Consider the following 26,932-nt stretch of genomic DNA (forward strand, 5'->3'; position numbering starts at 1 on the left):
CTCCTTATGTTTGTCAAGATATGATGTACCACACACCATAGTTAAAGACGTTATACAACTTTTCATCTTTTTGGAATGTATGATATGTTAATGCACTTGAACTTATCAGATTAATATGTTTTTTGTCTTGCCATCCACAAAAAACCATAATTTCACACCAAAAGATTTCTCGAATTTATTTGTGTCTGTTGAGGTTTGATTGATCTTCCTGGATCTTCTATAGAGGTGTACATAGTTTATCAACTTTTTGACTTTCAATTCTCAGTATGTATAATGGTTACCTACTTTCTCAATTGCCTTTTCTCATGTCATTAGAAAATAGATAAATATTTTTTTAATATTTTGTGAAGTTTAATAATTGTGAAGTGCAGATATATAATGTGTTTTTTTGATGTTTTTTTTCTTGTGTGTACATGAATTAAGATTTTTAGTTTCGTTACATTGTTTTTTTTTTGCCATGGTAAAATATGTTTGGTTAACTTCATACCTCACGTCATCAAGGTCAACACTAAAGAGGTAAATTTACCATTTTGACCTTTGAGTTTGTGAGACTTTGAATAATCTTTAATAATTGGCGTTAAAAAATTCATTTCTGAAATAATGTTGCAAATTTGTAAATGACATTTTGTTGTTATTGGTATGATTACAATGATCTTTGGGTTCTTCAAGTTGGGTAATTTGGATCGTGGCAATTTACTTATCTAGATAGGACATATGTCAAGGTAAGCTAATTAATTTCACTTTTTATTTTATTTCAAAAAAAAATAATCATTAATTTATGTTGTTGATAGAATATATTTTATATTTTCTCTATGATTGTATCTACCAAAAAAACACATGACTTGATACAACATTAGAAAAATACACAACTAAATCCAAGAACTAACAACACAATTTCATTTATTTGTTTGCTACATCATCATACATCTAATTATATATGTTATAACGTTGCACCTTCAACCTATGTGTTATTAATATCGATGTAATTTCATTTCTTACCCGTAATAGAACTGTATTTTTATTTTCTTCCCAAATTACCCTCTACACAAATTACGACAAGGATACATACAAAAGCACGCATGATTGAAGTTGTAGATGCATGTAAGAAGTACGCTTTTTTATTTTTTAGACAATATCACATTGAAGTTGTACACACATGTATAAACAATGAAGAATCAAAACAGCAAAATGATGACCAACCATCTCTTGAATGTATAAATTTGTTGGGTTATAACCCAACATTGCAAAAAATATGAAATTTAACTTTCACTTAATTGTTGATTATAAGAATATCTTCTATTGTCTTTTTCTTATTTATTCTTTTATATTGATAATTCATGTATATAAAGAGGAAAATCTTTACCTTTTGGTTGTTAGCACATTATATTTTAGATGACCATAAAAATACCTGCATTACTTTCTGTTGGTCGTGCTTAGCACGGACCTCAAACTTTTCTAGTGTGTGTGTGTGTGTGTGTATATATATATATATATATATATATATATATATATATCATTATCATACATAATTATAAAGCTAGCATTTTTCATTGAACCTCATGCATTTGAAACCTTCTATTTTAATGAATACCACTCAAAAGTCTCTTAATAATGATTAACAATTTAAAGGTTTTATAACTTATATAATATATTTAATAAACAATTAATGGATACCCTACTATAAAAAGGTCAATCTTTTTGAGTAGACACACAAATACAAATCACATACAAAATTCAGAAAGAAAACAAGTGTAAAGTTTTTTGTGTTGGTTTGAGGGCTTTGAACAATTTTTCGAGCCATGTTATTATGTTGAAGTTTTTAATTTGTAAGTTTGTTATATACTAATTCTTTTTTGTATTTTTATTGATTTAAGTATCCTTTTAAGAATATCATTGTATGTTGTGGTTGAAATTTTAATGTAAATTAGATTAGATTCATGTTATGGATCATATGTTATGGAAGATGATATATATAATATTTAATTAATTATTGTATACATGTTTGTATGTTCATGTTGCTTCAAAACAATAATTAATTAAAAATCATTGATATGTCATATTATTCATGTAAGCCTTTTTAAAAATGCAAATTATCTATCTTATCACTTTATATTTTAGTATATGTCTAACATTTTAATTATAACAATAAGTGTTTTTTAAAATTTTCTTTCACTTATTAATAATAACAAGTGGTTTTAAAATTAATAAGCAATAATTATAAATAATAAAATCAAATTACATGGATATGTCATATTATCCATGCAAGTCTCTTTTGAAATGCAAACTGTCTATCTTATCACTTTATTATTTAGTGTATGTTTCAAATTTTAATAATAATATTAAGTGTTTCATAAAAGTATTCTTTAACTTATTATTAATAATAAGTGGTTTAAAACTAATGAATAACAATTTTAAATGATAATAACATCAAATTATAAATTACATTTAGTTATAAATAAATTGTATTTTAACTGAACATCATTATTGAAATTAGAAAATGATCGTATAAGTCAAAAACATAACCATTTTAAACATATATTTTTCAATATTTTAAATATATATTTTTAATCTACGCTGTTCTTACACCACATTAATTTGAAACTCCAAACATTTCATATTTCCATACAATATAGTTAATTTATTAACTTAAATATGCTTTTAGTTGTAAACATTATCATAAATAGAAGACTTTGTGACTTATTAATATGATATACTTAATTTGTTAACTTCAATATATAGTTAAATAAATAACCTACATTAATATATCAAATAAGCTTAAAAATTTAGTATAAAATTTAAAACCTAAAGTAAAATATCAAATAATGTTTAAAAAAAAGTTATATATATATATATATATATATATATATATATATATATATATATATATATATTAACATAGTTAAAAGGAAAACATTAAATATAATAAATATAAAAGAACCTATATTGATGAATCGAAATAACTAAAAATTGTCCGAAAACTATTTATAATAACTAAAATTCAATTCAGTTGTTTTTTAAATTAATTTATAATAATAGTAGTAAGTTAAAATAGTTGACAAATATAACTAATGTTATACACACGTAAAATATGAATAGAGACCGTTAAATAATTTGATTTTAATAAGCATTGTTTTATATATTGTTCAAATTAGTTATAATTTTATATAAACTAAATGTAATAATTATTATTTTATAGTTAATATAAATGATATAAATATTTTCAATAACATAAGATTACCAAAAGTTTTAATTTTATTGGATATTTTCCTTTTACCACATTCATTTGAAACTCTCATATATTTTTCCTTTCATCACATTCATTTGAAACTCCCATGACTTTTCAATTTCTTTTTAATAATGATTATAAGTTGGTTAATAAGATTAAATAAATAATAAACCTAAAGTGTAATCATATATAAACTTTAAAATAATATATTTATTTTTACTTATAAAGTTATGTCTTTAACTTTTAACATATTATACTTAATTTATTAGTTTTAAAATGTTGCTGTAGGTAAACCATTATCATTTTAAAGCTACAATTTTTGAACAGTTTGAATAAAATACGTAAATTGTTAATTTAAATACAACATTACTGGGTAAACTTAAATATAAATTTTAGTTCTTCTTAAACAACCCAAAGAATATTTATAAATAGTTAAAAGTGATAAATTATAATGTCTTTTTATTAATGGTTATAAGCTGGTTAATAATGTTAAATAAATATCAAACCTAAAGTGTAATCATAAATAAACTAAATTGTAATATTATAATAATATCTTTATTTCTACTAATAAGGTTATGTCTTTAACTTTTAACATATTATACTTTATTTATTAGATTTAATATGTTGTTGTATGTAAACCATTACCATTTTAAAGCTACATCATTTCAACAGTTTTGATAAAATACTTAATTTGTTAATTTAAATATAACATTACATGATCAACTTAAATATAAATTTCAGTTCAACTTAAAAAATCCAAAGCATATTTTGTGAATAGTTAAAAGTGATAAAGTGTAGTGCTAAATACAAAAACTAAATTATAATATCAATTTAACTAAAATATTTTCTAAAGATATTTTTATAATCATTAAAAGTTTTCAAATAAGTAGCTTAAAATAACTTAAAATAAGAGTGGTTAAAAATAACTCTATATAAATGATTATATTGTTACATTTAATGTCAAAAAACAATGTTTGATGTTTTAAATAATTATAATGATATAAATTAAAACATTAAACAAATAAATTTTAAAAATTAATTAAAAATAGCAACAACTATAAGTATCATTAAACCATATAATATATTTAATTTTATTTATGTATAACTCGCGGGTAGAAGTCATTCAAAAGATTGAGATTATACATTTATAATTTACGTAAATATTATTATATAATTCAAAATAATCAATATATTATATCAGTTTAGTATATAATTATTATATCAAATTTAACAACAACGTTATTGTTATATTTAAGAAAATATATATTTGTAAAGACTTCAACTATCTAGGTTTTTGTGCGCAACGCGCGGACATTCGCCTAGTATACTTATAAAGCTTGCATTTTTCTTGAACCACGCTCATTTGAAACTCCCATGCATTTTTTCCTTTCACCACATTCATTTGAAATTCCCACGACTTTTAAATTTCTTTCTAATAATGATTATAAGTTGGTTAATAAGGTTAAATGAATATCAAACCTAAAGTGTAATCATATATAAACTAAATTTCAATATTAAAAAATATCTTTACTTCTACATATAAAGTTATGTTGTTAACTTTTAACAAATTATACTTAATTTATTAGGTCTAATATGTTGTATGTAAACCATTATCATTTTAAAGCTATAACTTTTGATCAATTTGTATAAAATACTTAAATTGTTAATTTAAATAAAACATTACATGAGCAACTTAAATATAAAATTTAGTTCAACTTAAACAACGCAAAGAATATTTTGTAAATAGTTAAAAGTGATAAATTGTAGTATCTTTCTAATAAAGATTATAAATTGGTTAATAAGGTTAAATAAGTATCAAACCTAAAGTGTAATAAAAAATAAACTAAATTTTAATATTAAAATAATATTTTTACTTATACTTATAAAGTTATGTCTTCGACTTTTAACATATTATACTTAATTTATTAGATTTAATATGTTGTTGTATGTAAACCTTTATCAGTTTAAAGCTAGAACATTTGAACTGTATGGAAACAAAATACTTAAATTTGTAATTTAAATATAACATTACAGGGTCAACTTCAATATAAACTTTCGTTCCATTTAAAAAAACCCAAAGAATATTTTGTGAATAGTGAAAAGTGATAAATTGTAGTGCTAAATGCAAAAACTAAATTGTAATATCAATTCACTAAAATATTTCCTAAAGATATTTTTATAATCGTTAAAAGAACTGAAATAAGTAGCTTAAAATAACATACAATAACAATAGTTAAAAATAACTCTATATAAATGATTATAGTGGTACCTTTAAAATAAAATAAAATAAAAATTGTTTGATGTTTTAAATGATTACACTGATGATGTATATATTATCATATAATTCAAAATAATCAATATACTATATCAACTACGTATACGAATTATTATATCAAATTAACAACGTCATTATTGTTATATTTAAAAAAACATATATTTGTAAAGAATTCAGCTATATAGATGTTTCTGCACAACACGTGGGTATTCGTCTAGTATATATATATATATATATATATATATATATATATATATATATATTCATACGAAACTAATCAAAAAATAAAAAATAACAATTATGATAATTTATAACCATTATATTTTTTAACTTAATTATAAGAAAATATAATTTGGATATTATAGTATAAATAAAAAATATATAAAATAATGATTACAAACTGAAATTATAAAATTATAAACATTATATAAAAATTAATTAATAATAGATAAAAAAGAAAATGTTGATGTAAAGTGCAGAATCTTGTAACCTTTAGGCTAGAGGAAATGATAACACTCCTAATATCTTGTCATCTCGTATTTTTGAATGACACCTCATTTTTTTTTTATCTTAACACCTAATTCTTAACATGTGATAGGGAGTGGTAACACTCCTAACATTTTTTTTTCAAAATTAAAAAATAACAATGAAACCTTGGAATTTCAAAGGGGGGCCTCATTTCCCAAATACCATAAAGAAAATAAATTTTCGTAAATATTCATATCAAAATCTTTCCGTTGGAGATCCATGGGCAAGTTGGTAATTTTAACTTGTAAAACCTATTCACAATATACATAATTTGCACACACAATATGCCCACAGCTAGCAAAATTTGGGCTTTTTTTCTTTCTCTTTCGTGTTTGGGGCAACTAAGCTCATAACAAGGCCTGCTTTTCTCAAACCATCGGAGAAAAAAGAGGAGAAACAACAAGCAATCGAAAAAGAGAAATTAAGAGAGAAATCAGAGGAAGAAGGAGGGTTTTTTGCTTTTTCCGATGCATTCCATGAAGAATGTCAAGATGTTAGTTAAGTGTGTGTTAGTTACAGATTCTGTTAGAGAGGTAATTTGTTGACTCTCTTTCTATGTATATATATTGATCAGGGTCTGAAACCATTAGTTCATAATAATGAGAACACACTTAACATTTCTCTCTCTTTTACTTTCTCAATCATTTCATGGTATCAGAGCCCCGATCTCTGTTTCTCCTTTCTTTCTTCCCTAAATTGATTGAAAACACAATCAATTTCTTTCTTTAGTTAGGTCAAACAAAATCCCCAGTTTCTAGCTTTGAATATTGTGATTTTTTCTTTTGAAATAGTGACAAATATCACACAATTTCATGTTTCAAACATCACGAATTTCGTTTCTACTCAATTGGATGGAGAGAATTATCTAGTGTGGCGACATCAATTCAAAACTATACTTCAAACCATGGATCTGGAGACATACATTGATTCGGATATTTCTCCACCTGCATCTACTTCACTAAATTTCATCACATGGAAAAAGATGGATGGATATGTTCAAGCATGTATTTAACGCCACTCTTCATGTCTCTGTTGCTCCCATGGCGATTGGAATCAAAACCGCAGCAGAAATTTGGAAATTACTTGAAACTTCATATTTACAGTAGGCTTTTGCAAAGAAATCTCAATTGAGAAGTGAGTTACAGAGTATATCTCAAGGTGAAACTTTCTATCAGCTCATATTGTGATAAAATAAAGATTCTTCATGAGCAATTCAAATCAGTAGGTGATTTAGTATCTGAATCAGATCTTGTTCTTCATTGTCTCCATGGTCTTAATTTTGCATTTGATAATTTTGTTATGATGATTGAAAACAATGATACCCCACCTTGTTTTGCCACATTACGATCAAAATGAGCAGATGAGATACATACAGATTAACACAGTGACACCCTAATTAGAAGTGTTTGAAGCAAAACCAGAAACAAATAAATGTAGAAATGAATAAATAAATAGCTAGTCATTTACCTGATTCTTGTTGGAGATAACCATGAAGAAATGACAGGATGGAGAGATAATTCTATGTTCAAAAGCGTGAAATTCTTTATTAATCACACCAACAGCATTTACAGTTGATAGACAGACATTTATATCTGTGAAACCATCACAACAGTTCATACATGACAGTTATATCCTATATTAACCAACATAACAGTTAAATAACTAACCTATAACTAGTTAACTATCACTTATAATATTCTAGTCTATCTTATAACTTTAACAATTCTTACTTGGTGTGATATAAATGAAAAGGGACCAATTAAGCAGTGGCAGCAAGAGATCCAGAAAGAGAGAGCAGGATATTTCCGGTTGAAATCCTACTGCTCATGGATTTTGCGAATTCCAAACAGATGCAATTCCCTAATCTAACAACTTCATCTTACACAAACACCGAATCCAAAAAATTTAAAATTCTCATTTAAACAACACTTATATTACAAATGTCATACAAATATAAAATCCATATAGTATTAAGCATAAGTACAATATCAGTACTAAAAAGCAAAATATCATTGATGATATACATTCAAGAATTATTTGCATTCTAGAAGATCTATGTGGTTTCTCTTCCTCTCTTCAGGTTGGTAAATCTTACCACAACTGCAACATATATTTTGTCCACAGCTTCATCAGCAAACATGAAAAGCTTGTGTCTCCAGTGCTTCTTGAACAACAAAACTCCAATAACACCCCAAAACCCTGTTGCAAACCCACTCATTATGTCCACATAAAACCATATCTTCATCGGCTCATCAGCTGCTTCATATTTCTTCTTGCTTCTTGTTGATGATGGGTCTTTGTGATTTGAGCAATTCTTTGGCAATGGAGCTCCACAAAGATCTTTGTTCCCATTGTATATCGATGGATCAGTAAGGGTCTGCAACTGACGACCTGTTGGAATTCGTCCTGTCAAGTTGTTGTGTGACAAATTCAAATGACTCAAAAAAGTCAAAGTTGCCATGCTTGGAGGGATCATCCCGGTCAACTTATTTCCAGATAAATCGAGAGATTCTAACCTCGTCATGTTCCCAATGTTTTCTGGAATCATCCCACCGAGATGATTATTTGACAAATTCAGACCAATCAGCATAGAAAGTGCTGTGAGCTTGAGTGGAATTTCTCCTACAATTTTATTGCTCGAAAGGTCCATGTTGAAAACTATATCCCAAGTTTTTGTATATTCAAGATCAACACCTTTCAGGACCTGAATCACATTCTTATCTGAACTGAGGGTGGCATTACCCAAATTAACTGGGCTACTCTCAACCATGGCCTTCAACTCTCCTAGACAATGAGGTATGCTTCCCGTTAGAAAGTTGTATGCAACATCCAAAATTTGAAGATTTGAAGCTTTGCACAAGGATCGAGGTATACTTCCGGTGAAGTTATTCTTGTGTAACCTAAAAACTACCAAAGATCCAAGTTTTTCTCCAATCGATGCAGGTATATTTCCAGACAATTCGTTATCACCCACATCTAAAACTCTTAAAGCTCCTAAATTCCCCGATTCCCAAGGAAGTTCACCAATAAGGTTATTGTCATTCAGTTGTAACCAAACTAATGAAGAATTAAGAGTTATAGAGTTTGGGATGACGCCAGACAACCGATTTGAGCTAAATATCATGGTAAGCAACCGTTGTAGATTCTCGAGACACTTTGGAATTTTCCCAGTTAACCTATTTCTGGATATATCAAGATATCTCAAATCTGTCCTTCTGCACAATGACCTTGGAATCGACTCATTGAATAGGTTATTTCCCAGAAATAATGCATTGTTAAGTCCATAATCAAACGCATCAACATTTCCCCCATTGGGAAGGTTTGTCAAAGGTCCAGTGAGTTTGTTGTGAGAGAGATCTAAGAAAGGAATGATGGGCATCTTCCGCAACCATGTCGGCAGAGGTCCCGAAATTGAAGTATTAGACAACACTAACTCCTCAAGTTTCCTTTGATTATGAAGCCATTGTGGAAATTCATTTCCGATATTGCAAGAATTGAGTCGAAGAGTTACCAATTGGAATGGAGGTATCCACTCATGTGAAATATTAAAGGTCAACTTCATATTAGAAGAAGTATCCAAGTGCTTCAACATCGAAAGGTTAGCAAAATAGGCTTCAAAAATTACTCCTTCCAAGGAATTGTTTGAGATATCTAGATACTGGAGTTTGTCAAGTTGCCTAAAGGAAACTGGAATAGTCCCATTTAGCAAGTTTGAATGCACAGAAATTGCTTGTAATGAAACTAGTCTTCCTATATTTGTTGGTATGTGACCCGTTAACGAATTGGATTCTAGATAAAGTTTGGTCAAAGCTGCTAATTTTCCAAAGGATTCCGGAATTGAACCACTCAATTGATTAAAAGAAAGGTCTAGTTTCGTAAGATTCCCAAAGAATGTTGGAATGGGACCCGTCAAATGGTTATGAGATAGATCTAATACTTCTAAAGTTCTTAATCTTGCTAGAGATTTGGGGATTGGACCTTTGAGAGAATTGAAGCCAAGATCCAGGTGTTTGATGTTGGAAACTATTCTACTCGAATTAAGAAAAGAACCAAAAAGTCCACAATTCGACAAACTTAACTCTTTTAACGAAGGAATCATGTAAAGCATCATGTCCCAGTTATGAGCTCCACTAAGATTTAATGAATTCAAATCAAGAAGCTCGAGGACGAAAGGCCAAAAGTCCATGCCATATCACTTGCCATCAACTCTTCGTTTGAACTGAGATCAAGAATCTTTAAATTAGAAAGGTTTCCAATGTGATGAGGAACAATACCTTGAATAAATGTATTAGAGAGATTAAGGTAAGTCAGTTGGTTTAAAGATCCAATGAACTCGGGAATCCGGCTTCCAATAAAATAATTCCCACTCAAGTCCAGGTGTCTTAGATGCCTTAATTCTACAAGAGAAGAATTTACCTCATATCCAACCAAGTAGTTGCCATCAGAATCAAAGGAGTAGGATGAACCGGAGTCATATTTCTCAAAAGATACAATTGCAATGTCTCCTCTGAGATGCAGCCTTTCAACATGTCCAGTGACACCATTACAATGAATTCTTTCCCACAAGCAACAGTCATTGCCAACCCACGATGACAACATTTTAGACTCATCTCCAACGCTCTCTTTGAACTTGAGAAGAGCAAGTCGCTCTTGCTCAAAGCAAACGACACTGATGTTTCCAACACCTAAACATGTATATGCATTTGCAACCAAAAAAATAGTTACAAAAATGAGAGAAAGCCCCAAACATCTCCAATTCCCCATTGTCAACTGAAACTCGGTTTGATTCAGAGAAAGAATTTGAAGTGGAAAGACAGGTAGTAGCTGGTTTATAAAGCAGAAATGAAGAGCGACTTAATTCTTGTCATTAATGACTTGGAAGACTAGTGTATGAATGGACAATTTGAATCCACAACTACAAAGTCAAGCTTGCTCTTTTGTCCAGAGCTAAGTTTCTTTTTCTCTTGATCAAAATAAGTGGTTTACAAATTACAATAGATACGACTTGGTCAAACGTGTTCTTTTGTCCATGTTAAATTAAATCCGTTAACGGTTGTGTTTGACCGTTACATTTTTGAAATTAAATGAAAGATGGATGACAGGTGTTAAAGCTGTAAACAACAAAAATACAAAATCGTCCTTATCAATTATCATCCATACATATGTATATATACAAATGTTTAATCTGATATATCTTCAATCTAATTAACTATATAAATTTAGTAAAGCATATTTAACTCTGAACATTATTTAGTATAATCATATTATTACCCAAACCCAACCCTAAAGGTAGTGTGTGATTAAGAGTTAAGAAGAGGAAGGAAACTAAAGGTGTAAATCTAAACTAATAAACTAATTCATATGTCACAACAACATAACAATCAGGTTTACATTCGTGCAAAGATCCTATTCAACCCAAACAATCTGCCCTTATTCCAAATGATAGCACTAGATTTTTCATGCTTCCTTTGTCCTCCTCCTTTGATTGTAGCTTGAGAAGAGAGATAAGATAAAGACTGCACCCAAGAAACAAGTGTTGGTTTCCGTGTCACATCGTCTGAATCAGCAACTTGAGCAAATAAGTCATTCAGCACCATATTTTGTCCATCTTCAGGAAGCTCCACAACCAGTTGTGCTAAAAGCTTCATCAAACTTGGCAACACCTGAACAACATAACAATAACAGATGCCATTAAAACCTTAACTTTTGATTAAAAAGATAAACCAGATTAATACCTGTATATCAACTAGTGAGAGAAGTCTGAGAAGTAAATCTAGAAGCTTCTTACATGGCTCTAACTCATCGTGTAAATCATTCCATGAATTTGGCTCTTTTGGGAATTCACTACAAAGGCTACTTGCTTTTTCCACTAGACAATGAACACAGTAAAATATACAAGGACTTCCAGCAGGAAGATACCTAACCAATGCTGCAACTCCAGATGCCATTCCTTCAAATGGTGTTACACCAGGATACCCCTAAAAATTAATCAAATTAAATTAAATAAATAATCAAGAATCAGTGAGTTTAGAACTTTAGAATTTAGATAGTTGGATTTGGATTTGGATTTGAATACCTCTAAAGACCTTTGCATGTAATAGTAAACAAGCTGCTCCTTTAATGAAACTCGTTCATCATCATAATCTTTCCCAGAAGAAATGAAAGCTACAAATGTAGAATGTGAGGCTCGAGTCACTTTCCCATTTGGATGTCCCATGTATCTTTTTTTTTTTAAAGTTAAGTAAATCGTATATCTAAAAGTATCACTATATTCTTCACAGGGGATGTAATCTGTAAATTTTCTATTAGGCAGGGACTATTTTTTAAAACAAATGGACTGTTTGCTGTTAAATAAACTTGACACAGGGACCTTTTCTGTAAATTACAGAGACAGATTTGTAATTTATTTTCTATAAAAGGACAAAACCTGCCAACATACGAAAATATTATGGCAAAAATGTCAAACCCAAAGCATATACTATTTATACAGATCGACCATTTGTGTAAAAATTACTGCACAAGGACCTTTTATGTAAAATTACAGGGACATCTTTTGTAATTTATTTTCTACGCAAGGACCAAACCTGCCAACATACGAAATTCAAATTTGAGTCCGTGAAAGTGATACTTTACAAAGCAGAGAGGTGGAAAGTGCCATTCTACAAAATAAGGGCAAAAAATGCCAATATACGAAAGTCCAGGGACCAAATCTACCCACATAAGAAAGTTTCGTGACCAAAGTCTAAAACCAAAAACTATACTAATCCTACCCAAGTTTTCTTTTTATTATATATAATAATAATAATAATTTAAATATCCAGGATACAAAAATAGAATGGGAGCCACGGTTTTTCTGAAAACTGAAGATGGAATATATTCAGCACACGTTGGAATCACACGCAAATAGAATAAGATTCTAGAAGTTTGCATTTCATCTTTACACCAAGTAAACTCCATTTTATTGGAAGAAACTGCAACCCAAAACAAGGGGGAAAAAATGTAAATATGTTGTTATTACGGGTAAAGAAATGTAAATATAAAGTTACAAACTACCATGAACTTTTGTCAAGTCGCCATATGAAGGAATGGACTCAACAAATGAAACACAAGCAGCTTCATTTTCTTGAACACTTCCAGCAACACCTCTAATTGTATCCATGTATTCAGACAAACGCATTCTCCGAAAATACTCCAAACAAGAAAATGAAATTAATATTTTTACTGATATATCAAGTTGAATTTCTTTAGGAATATTCGGGACTAATTTCTGTTTAGTAACAGCTAAAGAGAAGAACACCACCATAAGAAAAGCTGACTCGGTTATCTTCTCCAAATCTTGGAGTAACTCTTCATCTTTTCCCTTGAGAAATAACGCCACCTGGCGATGTGACATGTAAACATCTTGACAGAAGTCCCATATAAGATTCTCCACTAAATTCTTACTACCTTCATTAGCTTGAGCATATTGTTTACAAAAAACACTAGTTATCACTCCTGCCTCTTTGAAAATGACACTTTGTAGGTGTTCTTTAACTTCATGACTTCCTTTGTTACTAGAATTCATGTAAATGTTTGTGTAAAACCGTTTTAGAGGAAAGATTTCAGTTAATATTGCTGAAGTGAGACATAAAAGAAGAGAATGTTTCTCTCTAGTGAAAACATCACCACTTCTAGCTAAAGCTAATGATATGCATTGTAAAAGAACACTATCGTTTCCATTTATGGAAACGTATTCAGTTGCAATGATTTCAAGTCGTTTTTCAGCAGAGCTTCTTAATTCCATGAGACCTGAAGATATTGACCTATTGGAAGCTCTTAATGCTCCTGCTGCCCCCATGACAATAGAAAATGAAGCATATTGTGATTTGTGGGATTCTAGAATCTCTCGTGAAAAGATGATGATCTTCTCGTGTGATTGGATACAATTGTAGAGAACCCATTCAACAAGATGTAAGATCATTAGACCATGTTGTACATTACTTGAAGGGCCTCCTTCTTTATTCCAAATTTGAAACAGATTATCAAGAATTCGAACAAAGTGAATACTTCCACAAGAAGATAGAGCATACCCTATTCCAGAAAGTACACTTGGAACAAGATCATCAAATAAAGAAACCAACTTGTATTCTTCCTCCATGATTTTACAGAAGAAATCAAGGCACTGTGTTCTTTTGTTTTCGGGTATCGAGGGGATGAAAGAAAAAGCACCAAGAAGAAGAAGGAATTCAGTGAAGAATAAAGAGCTTTTATTGGTGACAGATTGAGATGAAAATAGTTGAAAGAGGACATTGATGGAAGAATTAATAAACACAGGAGAGGGTTTAGACGATTTTCTAACCCATATGTATAAAAGCCTGAGAAAGAGAGGGTATGATTCAGAAGGTAGAGATAGGTCTGGTGCTGATAGAATAGAGAGTATAAGCTTAACTTGTGGATCTGCAACATAAAGGGCAATTCCGGAATTTAAGAGAGTCTGTAACGATTGGTAGTGTTGCTGAGTGAATGATTTTTGTTGGAGGGATTCCCTAAGATCAGCCCATGCTTGGATGATGGCTCGAGCTGATTGGGGTGTAGAATTTGTAGAGTTGGTATTGCTGATAGCGCCACTGTTGGCTTTAAGCCATTCTTCAAGAAAGAATGTTTGAGCTTGTTTCGCCATTGCAGAAAGTTCACCTACACTTCATATTTTGGGAATTTATAAGTTTGTTAACTCAATTCAGTGAGGGGTTTCTCGCCATCCCTACAACAGATTCATATTACGTCAGTGTTGATTCAAATTTCAACATGTATAAACATCGTACATGGAACATATAAACCCTAGAACCATGAAATTAAGCAGTTAAGTGTATGGAGAGGGGCCAGAAACAGATAAATTGTTGAATTACTCAAAAATGAAGATTACCATGTTGAGTAACAATTGAGTAATCAGCAGCAGAGAGGTTAATAAACCAATCCCATTCAGCGCAAAGCTTCAAAAGTGTAGCAGCACCATTTAAAGCGGAAGAAGTAGAAGAATATCTTTTAGGAGAAACAACACTGAATTGACGAACGGATAGGGCTAAAAAGTCACGTTTTTAAGGCGAGAACAGTCGAGATGAAGAAAATATGGGCTTCTTGGATGGTAGATAGACAATAGTAGTCGGATAACCCGAGCTGAATAGTTGAAGGATCCGGATATGAACTAGACGATGGTGGATGAGTCGGGAAGATTGGTGGTGGCTTTGTTGTTGTTGAGGAAGACGAAATCGTGGTTATTGTATTGGGCGGTGGAGGGATGGTGGTTGAACAGGGGAAGATTGAATCTTTAATTTCTTGAAAAGTTGAACTGGTGGTTATGGAGGTCGGAGGAACGGCTGTTGCGAAGGAATATACTGATAAGTGAGAACTTTTAAGAGAGTGTTTAGAGAATTAGAGTTGCTTTTCTAAATCCTCCCGGATTTTTTTTTTTAATTTTTAAATCCTCATAAATCAAAATCTATTTTTTTTATACATCCTTTTCTTTTTCATTTGCACTCATTTTTTTACAATTTTACAATTTTTTATTTTCCCATTTTATTATATTTTTTATTTTATTAAATTAAAATTCCACATATTAATATTTAGGATAATATATATGTAAAGTATTTATTAGAAATTTTTTATATATGTAATGTATTCAATGTAATAAAGTCTTATTATTTTTAATAATTTAAATTTTTTCCGTTTTTCTTATAAAGTCAAACTTGTCAAATTGTTAACATTTCATATTTAATTTTTTTAAATAAGCTCATGTAATACATGGGTCTCACACTTAGTTTATTTAGAAAATGACGAAATAAAATTAAAGATCCTCCTATTTCCTATTGGGTGTTTGGCTTATTTCAAATGATATTTTTTTTTTAAAACTTGTTAACCGATAAATATGTGGTATTCAAATTTTTTTTGATAATATCCAAAAATTTTCAATTTGTATGGAAAGTCTAAAATCAAAATATTTTGGTAATTTTGGTCCTTAAAAACTTGAAAAGACGATTATGTTATGTTATTTTCTTTTTTGTATTTTTTTTATAATTATTCTAATATTATTTAAATAAAAAATAAAGAAAAAAGAAAAAAAATTATCACCACCTCACCCACCTCTCTCTCTCTCTCTCACATGCACACACATACACACACTTATATATATACACACACACACACACACGACCTTTTCTATTCAGATCTTCTTGCCCACCCTTCATCTTTAACCCATCTAATTGTATCCAAGGTTATAGAACTCGCTACTCGGTGTCTGTTCGGCCTACTGCCGAGTAGCGAGTACTCGGGGAATACTCAGATTTGGTAATTTATATAGAAATATTTTTAGGGAAATTATATATGTAAAAATCATAAGTTGACTGAAATATATAACAAAATTAGATACGTGTGAATATATAAAAACTGAAAAGCACACAATGGTCTCACTTCGTTAATAATTAATGAAAATTAAGATATATATGTAGTAATAATCACATGTATGTGTGTGTGTTAAATAATAAATCATTAAGTATATTATACATATTAATCATCGGGCATGGAATACTTCACTTCGCGAATAATTTTTAATTTGTTCACCTCACGCTTCTTTCCCGTGTGTTTCTTCACCTCGAGTTTTTTTCTCTAAGATCGACTAAGATCAAATTGGTGATTCCAGCTCCGATTTAGAGCCCAAGTCGTAGCCCTAGCCCTTGCCCAAGTCCGAAAGGGTCAACGAATAAGAAATCGACTGTTAATAGATGGTTGTCGATTTTCGAAGCAGCTTCCGATCGTATGGTATCGGGGTCATCTAGGATGGGTCCTGGTTCTCGTAAAAGGTTAATGTTAAAACTATAAAATTGTAAAGTTTTTTGAGAGAGTCTGTTCTTATTACCACCGACCCTGGCAGTTCAAGCACCACCAATCATATCATCACCAACACCACCACGTCTCGCCGTGTAACATTCCAAAAATTTCAACCAATTTAAACTTTTCAAAACAACCTATCCCCCCTAATAAATAAACAACTTTTTTATCACATGACATACTTGTTGGAATAGTGTCTAAGGCTGCAACTATATTAGGCAAGTATTTGACCCGATTGTGGATGGTCCTTTTGGGTTGCCTTCACCATAGCAACTTGGTAGGATGATTTATTATGAGAGAATAGATATTATTAATATATTATGAGAATAATATAAGGAATAATAATATTGTTGTTTAATTAATATAAGTCATAGATTAATTAGTATTAATTTGGTGACTTAAAGAGATTAATTAAATAAGAGGGTATAAACTGTCAATTGTTTGATAGTTACACTTTGGGCTATGAATCCTTATGGGATAGGGTTTGGACGATTTCTAGGGCTAGGATAAGCCTCAAATCGTCCAAGGCATAAGGAAAGTATTAGGATTGCTTAGAGTCTAAGTTATCCAATTAGGGTTTAAGGGTGAAACCCTAGGAGCCTTACAAGTATAAATAGACCCCTTGGGATAGGGAAATCGACACCTCTTCTACAGCAAGGAAACCCTGGCCGATTTCCTCCTCTCTCCTCTCTCTCAAATCATTCTCTTTGCTAGTTAGTGTTTGTAAGTCATTAGAGGAGTGACAATTGTGACTCTAAAGCTCCAAGAACAAGAAGATCAAACAAATGTTTCAAGGTAAGCTTCTAACTTTGGTTTTGTATTGTTCTTATACCTAATTAGCCATTAGAAGTCTTGGATTCAATGCATGTTTAATTAGAGAAACCTAGATCCAAGCATTAGGGTTTGTATGTGCACATAGGAATGTTCACATGTCCTTATATGATAATTATTAATTATTTTGATTAAATTGGTAAATTGTTTTTCAAGAAATAATAAATAAATCAAATATGGATAATTTAAATTATTTGTTATTTGATCCTTTATGTTTTAAATGTTTAAAACTTGTCCTCAAGTTTTGAAATTTATGTTTTGTGATTAAAAATTTAATTTAGACAATTTAAATTTCAAACCCTAGAATTTCACAAGTTTAAAATCCAACCCTATACTAATATAATATTACAAGGTTAATATCTATATATGTATAACTTAAATGCTAGTCTTACCGTTAGTAGGCCTCATTCACGAAGCCGGTCTATAAGGTGGGTATAAGGTTGCGGCCTATAAAATGGCGCTTAATGGGTGTACACTCACACCCACCGCTTGCTTGATCGGTGGAGGGTCGTTAGCCGAACGGGTAGGATAGGGCAACCTCATCCTCTCATTAAAAGTATAATCTGAAATACAAAGTAACTACATGTTTTCTTAAAATTTCCCAATCTTAGTTACTTTAGGAAAAGTGAATTGATGCAATCCCATGAAATTACACTTTGCACCTTGCTAAGAAGTTAGTGGAGCGTGTGTGGTTTACCGATACACTAATTGGTTCTGAGCGAAGGTGGCAAAGGGTGATTTATTGTTTATCATAGTTCGATGGAGCGTGTGTGGTTTACCGGCACATCGAATAGGTGATCGTTACAATGAAGGCACCATGTGAATTTGCATGGTAATTCACACCCGCTTTGTGATCCTCGGTATCCCAGTCACAAACAAGAGGGGCATATCGAGATTTAAACATGCCATTGAAAAGTTTCAATGAATCTCATCCAAACCTAGGAATTCTCAATACATTTAGGACTTAAAGTTATGTTTTTCATGGTGGAGAATTAGTGAATCGTCATTCACTTACCTTCAAATTGTTTGCATATTAGATTACGACTTCCCTTTTCTAATGTGTAAATATTGTTGTTGGATCCTAGCCCTAATTTTTCTTATTGGGTGATAATTAGGGATTCATATTCTAATCTATCTTTGTCCTTTCTATTTGTAGATGTTGAATGCTAACAACGCTGCTGCGAGTTCATTCACTTTGATGAGCCTTTGTCAAAAGGTCACCTTCGATGGAATGAACTTTAGCGAATGGATAAGATACATTCGCACGATTGCTCGCTATGAGGATAAGGAGTATGTCCTCGATGAGAAGCTCGAGAAAATCAACCTTGAAATCGCTACTCCGGCCGAGATGACTGCTTTTGAAACTCATGAGCGTGATGCAACGAAGGTACATTGCATCATGATTGCCACAATGAACTCCGAATTCCAAAAGTCCTACGAGGACATGTATCCGTACGAAATGCACCAAGACTTGTTGGAGAGATACCACCAAAACGCGAGACAAGAGCATTATGAGATTTTCACTAACATGATTTCCGCTAAAATGGGTCATGGAGAGTCTCTTACCGGCACCTACAAAAGATGCAAAGGTATCTTGACCGTCTTTGCAAGTTAAATGTTGACTTTGGGGAAGACTTGGCGATCGACATGGTGCTTCACTCTTTGCCTCCAAGTTACAATCAATTTAGGATGACCTATCACATGAACAAAGAAGAGGTCACCCTAAGCAAACTCCAAGGTCTCTTGAGGGTCGTTGATAGCAACTTCAAGGACAAGTCTGTTGCACCAACTCCCAATCCGCCCGCCGCTCCTGTCTTGGCAATTGGACAAGGAAAGGGAAAGAAGAGGAAGACTTCGTCTAAAAACTATCGCAAGGTTAAAGCCCGAGATGGTGCCTCTTCTAGTGGGACCAAAGTTGATCCCGCTAAGCCCTGCCCTAACCCAAAGGAGGCAGAGTGCCACCACTACCACAAGATAGGACATTGGAAAAGAAGCTGCCCAGAGTACCTGCAAGCCATCAAGGAAGGAAAGATCAAGCCGTCTTTCGCAGGTATATACATAATTAAATCTAACGATTCATCTCATGATATTTCTTGGGTTCTTGATACCGGTTGTGGTTACCACATTTGTTCTAATGTGCAGGGACTAAGAAGAAATAGAGACGTGGAGCATGGAAGAATAAATCTAATCATGGGGAACAGAAGATCGTCGCCTGTGACCAAGATTGGAGTGTATTCTTTAGTGCTTAGGAATGGTTTATCTTTAGATTTAAACAATTGTTGCTATTCGCCAGAAATGGCTAGAAACATCATTTCATTTCATGGTTTGTTTAGACAAGGTTTTAGATTTTCTTTTAATAATGAGAATGGTTCTATTTTGGCTTATCTGAATGGTGTCTTTTATTTTGAAGCTATACCATGTAATGGAATTTATGAAACTGTTATGATTGTTGATAACTTAGGAAATGATGTTTTATGCATGGATTCTTCCAGTAGTATGGATAAGGCATCCTTGTGGCATTGTCGTATTGGACATGTCAACAAGAAACACATAGCTCAACTCCAAAAGGATGGAGTCTTGGAGTCATTCGACCTTAGGGAAGATGACACATGTGAGTCTTGTTTACTTGGAAAGATGACTAAGTCACCCTTCGTTGGTACGTGCGAAAGGGGTGAGGGTCTATTGGACCTCATACATACCTATGTGTGTGGACCGTTTAGATCTACCACGAAGGATGGAAACCGCTTCTACGTGACTTTTACCGATGACTATAGTAGATATGGGTATATCTACTTAATCAAGCAAAAGTCAGAAACTTTTGAAAAGTTCAAAGAGTTCAAGAATGAAGTGGAGAATCAATTGGGCAGGAAAATCAAGATGCTTCGATCCGATCGAGGAGGAGAGTACCTAAGTCTTGAATTCCAAGATTATCTCAAGGAGTGTGGAATAGTTTCACAATTAACGCCACCTAGGACGCCGCAATTGAATGGTGTGGCAGAAAGGCATAATCGAACCTTGTTGGACATGGTTCACTCTATGATGAGTCGTGCTTCGCTATCTATTTCTTTTTGGGGGTATGCCTTAGAGACTGCCGCCCATATCCTTAACCGAGTCCCTACTAAGAAGGTTGTCAAAACACCTCACGAGATGTGGACGGGGAAAGCTCCTTCGTTAGCACATATCAAGGTTTGGGGTTGCGAGGCTTTCGTAAGACGAGATACTCACGACAAGCTCGAACCTCGTAGTGAGCGATGTATTTTCATTGGCTACCCGCAGAAATCCTTTGGATATCTCTTCTATAGACCGAAGGACAATGTTGTCTTTGTTGCGAGGAGAGGAGTTTTCCGAGAGCGAGAACTCATAGGCCAAGGAGACAGTGGGAGGCAAATCGAGCTTGAAGAGATTCAAGAGTCGATAGATGAAGGAACCTCTACTGCTGGCGCTCAACCCGAGGAGGAAACTCCGATTGAACCGATTGACATATCATTACCTCTTAGACGTTCTGGAAGAGTTATAGTTCAACCCCAGTTGTATGGTTTTCATATTACTACCAAAGGGGACACGTATATTAGTGATAGTACACTAATAAACCTTGATGAACCTAATAGCTATAAGGAAGCCATGGCAGGCCCGAAGTCTGCGAAATGGAAAGAGGCAATGGATAGCGAGATCCAATCGATGTATGATAACCAAGTTTGGAATTTGGTTGATAATGTACCCGGACGTAAGACCGTTGGATGCAAATTGATCTTCAAGAAGAAGACCGACGTGGATGGAAAAGTACACACGTATAAGGCGCGATTGGTTGCGAAGGGCTTTACTCAAACTCCCGGAGTTGACTATGATGAGACCTTCTCACCAGTTGCGAAGATAAAGTCTATTAGAGTGATGCTAGCTGTTGCCGCATTTCATAATTATGAGATTTGGCAAATGGATGTCAAGACTACTTTCCTTAACGGGAAGTTGGCTGAGGATGTTTACATGGCTCAGCCAGAGGGGTTTGTGGATCCGAAGCATCCGAATAGAGTGTGTAAGCTTGAGAAGTCCATTTATGTACTTAAGTAAGCATCTCGCAGATGGAATCTTTGCTTCGATGAGAAAGTCAAAGAGTTTGGATTTGTACGAAGCGAAGATGAATCATGTGTATATGTCAAAGCCAGTGGGAGTGTAGTAAGCTTCCTTGTTCTATATGTCGATGACATATTACTCATAGGAAACGACGTCCCGACTCTGCAGGAGGTTAAGTCCTGGCTCGGGAAGTGCTTCGCTATGAAGGACCTCGGAGAGGCTTCCTATATTTTGGGAATAAGGATAGTAAGAAAGAGAAGTAAGAGACTAATAGGACTTAGTCAGAACACTTACTTAGAGAAGGTACTAAAACGTTTTAGTATGGAAAAATCGAAGAAGGGAGAATTACCGATACAAAGTAATGCCAAGTTGAGTAAGACTCAAAGTCCGAGTACCGAAGCTGAGATAGCTGAAATGAGCCGAGTTCCATACGCTTCCGCAGTTGGCTCAATCATGTACGCTATGACTTGTACTCGCCCTGATGTAGCCTTTGCTTTGAGCATGGTTAGTAGATATCAAGGGAACCCTGGAAGAGCCCATTGGATTGCGGTGAAGAATATCCTTAAGTACCTTCGGAGGACGAAGGAATGCTTCTGAGTCCTCAGAGGGAGTGATGACTTGAAGGTGCGAGGGTATAGTGACACCAGCTTTCAAACTGACAGGGACAACTACCATTCGCAGTCAGGCTAGATCTTTACCTTGAATGGAGGAGCAGTGAGTTGGAAAAGTTCCAAGCAGGAAACCGTAGCTGATTCAACGTGAGAATCAGAGTACATTGCAGCGAGCGAAGCGTCGAAGGAGGAAATATGGTTGAAGAACTTCATTGGTGATTTTGGAGTTGTACCTGCCATAAAGGAGACCATGGAGATTTTCTGTGATAATGAAGGAGCGGTTGCCTTGACCAAGGAACCGAGAGATCATGGTAGATCACGACATATCGACAGAAAATATCACTTTATTAGACATCGTGTAGAAGAAGGATAACTCGTAGTGAAGAGAATATCATCAGAAGATAACCCAGCATATCCGCTTACGAAGGGACTGAGTAGGGCTAAGCACTTGCAGCATGCTAGGAGTATTGGGCTGAAGGATGATATTAGCATAGATTAGATAGTATTAGAAACGTGTAATAGATAAATGTAATTAACATTTGATGATTAAATAAAGGAGTTTTATTTATAAGTAATGTTACTGTCTTATGTTAATTGTTTAACTATTGTTTCACTTTGCATGTTTTGACTTCCAGAATAATTGAGTTTATTAAGAATAATCGAATTATTCAAATTGTCCACAATCGTTCATATGTCGGAAGTAGATATGAATGAAGATTGTCATGAATAATTGTGTAGATTGTCTAAATGGTATTAGACATATCAAAAGATTGTTGCAACGTTCATGAGTGCTTATGAACTAGTTTTGAGCATTGGAACAAACCCGCGCTTGCTGGAATCACCTTATGGAATGTGATAAAAAGGGTGATCGCAAGACGATAATATCATATAGTCTTAAAACCTAGATATATGGTTTGTTATTTGTTAATTGATTGTACATTGATAATGCGAAAACGCATTGGTAAATAGATGTTATAAAACGCATTGTTGTGTATAGTTGATTAATGAATAAGTAAATGCATATAAGTCGAAGTTTATCTGTAACTTTTATCCTAATAAGGAAAAAGCGATATCTCGGCCGCTCGATGATTTGATTTGACTTATGTGCCGGGCCCGGTCAAAACTGAATTGATGTGTTCGATTAAGTTCTATGTCAAATAAATCGGAGATCGAGAAACCCAATGCTAGACCAATTATTCCATAGAATTGTCAGCATGATATCTAACAGAGGACTGTACGATCCCTTATCTAAAGGACAAGATTGATTAGATCAGAGTTTGACAGCGTCTTTGAGAGCTACGATTGCAAATCGGATTGTACTTGTGCATATAGTTACTAGACTTATCCAAGTGGGAGACTGTTGGAATAGTGTCTAAGGCTGCAACTATATTAGGCAAGTATTTGACCCGATTGTGCATGGTCCTTTTGGGTTGCCTTCTCCATAGCAACTTGGTAGGATGATTTATTATGAGAGAATAGATATTATTAATATATTATGAGAATAATATAAGGAATAATAATATTGTTGTTTAATTAATATAAGTCATAGATTAATTAGTATTAATTTGGTGACTTAAAGAGATTAATTAAATAAGAGGGTATAAACTGTCAATTGTTTGATAGTTACACTTTGGGCTATGAATCCTTATGGGATAGGGTTTGGACGATTTCTAGGGCTAGGATAAGCCTCAAATCGTCCAAGGCATATCTAAGGAAAGGATTAGGATTGCTTAGAGTCTAAGTTATCCAATTAGGGTTTAAGGGTGAAACCCTAGGAGCCTTACAAGTATAAATAGACCCCTTGGGATAGGGAAATCGACACCTCTTCTACAACAAGGAAACCATGGCCGATTTCCTCCTCTCTCCTCTCTCTCAAATCATTCTCTTTGCTAGTTGGTGTTTGTAATCCATTAGAGGAGTGACAATTGTGACTCTAAAGCTCCAAGAACAAGAAGATCAAACAAGTGTTTCAAGGTGAGCTTGTAACTTTGGTTTTGTGTTGTTCTTATACCTAATTAGCCATTAGAAGTCTTGGATTCAATGCATGTTTAATTAGAGAAACCTAGATCCAAGCATTAGGGTTTGTATATGCACATAGGAATGTTCATATGACCAAAACCCATCAATACTCTCTTTCAATTTGACAAATGTTAATTTGTGGTAATTTTGAATTAATTTTTTTATCCACATTTCATTTTATGGGCTTTCCTATTTTATTAAATTTCATATAATATTTTAATGTAATAATTGCAATAAATATAGTAATAAATAGATATCAATTTCATTAATGAGTTTACCTTCTAATTTTAAAAATTTTAAAATTAAAGTTTATTAGTTTCTTTTGTTTATTTATTTAAATTATTTGTTTAAATTTAAAAGATAAAAAAACATTTCAATTTTAATATTTCATTAATTTTTTTATTTCTTATAAATTCAAAGTTCTCAATTATTTAGACTTTCATATTTAACTTTGTTTTTTTAAATTAACCCATGTAATACATGGGTCTCACAAGTAGTTTACTAATAAAAGTGTATACAAAATCATTGTTTCCAAAAGGTTATTTAAAAATCTGTGTCTCCCAAGATCAATTACATAAAATCGGGATGTGTACGGTCATGCATTCGCCTTGCCACGATTCTCTGAAGTACCTGAAACCATAAACCAAAATTATAAGCACAAAGCTTAGTGAGTTCTCCCGAAGTACCAACACACAAATAGATAACATATAGAAAATAACAGCATGCAATGGGTCTACAGCTAAAAGACTAGATTACCCCTGAGCCCACAGTATGAGTCTGGCTTGCCTATCAGGCCTACTACTCATATCTGGCTTACTCTCAAGCCCACATCATAAGTCTCGCTTTCCCTCAGGGCCCACAACTTATGTCTGGCTTACTCCCTCAGTCATCAAACTGGAATAACAATGTTTAGCCCTCAGTATGAGTCTAGCATACCACCCGATCCTCAACTCGTATCTAGAATGCCACTGAGCCTCAATATGAGTCTGTCTTGCCCTATCCGACCCTCAGCTCACATCTAGAATGCTACTGAGCCCTCAATATGAGTTTGGCTTGCCCTACCCGACCCTCAGCTCATATTTGGATGTCACACCTCCGAACCAGACGACGGAAACGTCCGGGAGCTCGTGTGACTATAAATTGAAATATCATCACAATGAATATACATGAAACATAACACAATTTTCACCAACATTACATATTACAACTGGTATTTTTCACATCAAGTACACTGTTTTACATTACATAAATTTAAAGTATTAATAGTACGATGAGTGATGTTACACAAAATAAATCCATACACACTTGAAAGTCCTCCTGCTTAACGATTACCTGAGAATACAAGTTATTTTGAAAACGGTCAACATATATAATGTTGGTGAGTTCATAAGTATGTTTGAATAAAAGTCTTTGTATCTTTTGTAAACCCGGAAAATCCGATATTTTCTGTAAAATTGTCTGAAAAATGATGTGAAAATTGAGTATAAATGCATGTGTGAATTTCATAGTAGTAACATATAGGAATGCAGTTTAAATTTCTTTGTATTCTTTCTGATGTAAGTAAGTGGTAATTGAATAATAGTATTTCCCCAGAAAATCTGATATTTTCTAATTTATAAAAATGTCGCGATCCTTGCACCGTAGAAATGTTTTGTATCATTATGACTTACGAGTTTTTAATTTTTCGTAATGTCTTAATAGGAATGGATCTCTATATGAGTCGTTATAACCGGCAGGGTAGGTCGGGCCCCCAGATATGCCTGGCAGTATGTTATGATATGTTATTATGTGGTAGCAGTAAGGGTGAAATAGTCCCCGTAACCGGTTGAAATAAACCGGGTGGTAGGTCGAGCACCCAGATATGCTTGACAGGGTAGATTGGGCATCTAGATATGCCTGACAGTAGGATTATGTTATGTTAGAGTGGTAGGGGTGAAATAGTCCCGGTAACCGGTTGAAATAAACATGCCTGATAGGGTAGGTCAAGCACCCAGATATGCTTGACAGGGTAGGTCGGGCACCCAGATATGCCTGGTAGGGTAGGTCAAGCACCTATATATGCTTGACAGGGTAGGTCAGGCACCCATTTATGCCTAACAGTATAGGATTATGTGGTATGATGGGGGAACTAACTAAGCTTCATGCTTACGGTTTCAGTTTTGGTTTCAGGTACTTCTTTTTCAAAAGGAAAAAAGTCAGCATGATCGCAACGCATCACACTATGATTTCCGCCTTATGAGATCTTTGGGAGTTGTACTCTGATAATACTTTTCTATGACATGCTTTAGTTATTTGAAGTACTGGTTTTTGATTATGAAATGAGTTAACACTATGGATTTCTCAGACTATTGGTTTTATACTTACTTAATTAAAAATGAAACTTTTGGCCATGAATTTTGGGATGTTACAAGTTGGTATCAGAGCCTTGGTTTGAGGGATTCGGACACACCTTCAGGGTGTCTGGACTCAAATCGAGGGTTTGAGAAATTTTTACAATGAAAATAATTTTTCTAA

At 33.0% G+C, this 26,932-nt stretch overlaps 1 protein-coding gene, 1 long non-coding RNA gene and 1 pseudogene across 2 annotated transcripts; 1 reads left to right on the top strand and 2 right to left on the bottom strand.

Annotated features, from left to right (window-relative positions):
* Positions 1-6,244: 6,244 nt before the first annotated feature.
* LOC145069268 (uncharacterized) lies at positions 6,245-7,355 on the top strand. Its single transcript, XR_013689386.1, has 2 exons — positions 6,245-6,562; positions 6,821-7,355. It is a non-coding gene; the product is annotated as an uncharacterized LOC145069268 (long non-coding RNA).
* Positions 7,356-7,924: 569 nt separating this feature from the next.
* Positions 7,925-10,877, bottom strand: LOC145069266 (receptor-like protein EIX2; annotated as a pseudogene).
* A 473-nt stretch (positions 10,878-11,350) lies between these two features.
* On the bottom strand, positions 11,351-15,451 carry LOC145069267 (obscurin-like protein). Its single transcript, XM_079016213.1, has 6 exons — positions 14,932-15,451; positions 13,083-14,769; positions 12,856-13,000; positions 12,106-12,250; positions 11,765-12,007; positions 11,351-11,692 (listed from the first exon to the last, which is right to left on the bottom strand). The coding sequence occupies exons 2-6, from the start codon at positions 14,686-14,688 to the stop codon at positions 11,417-11,419; spliced, it is 2,415 nt and encodes an 804-aa protein (XP_078872339.1). The 5' UTR covers positions 14,689-14,769; positions 14,932-15,451; the 3' UTR covers positions 11,351-11,416.
* Positions 15,452-26,932: the final 11,481 nt, after the last annotated feature.

The sequence above is a fragment of the Lactuca serriola genome, chromosome 8, assembly GCF_051521515.1.
Source record: "Lactuca serriola cultivar US96UC23 chromosome 8, Lser_US96UC23_V15, whole genome shotgun sequence".
NCBI lineage: Eukaryota > Viridiplantae > Streptophyta > Magnoliopsida > Asterales > Asteraceae > Lactuca > Lactuca serriola.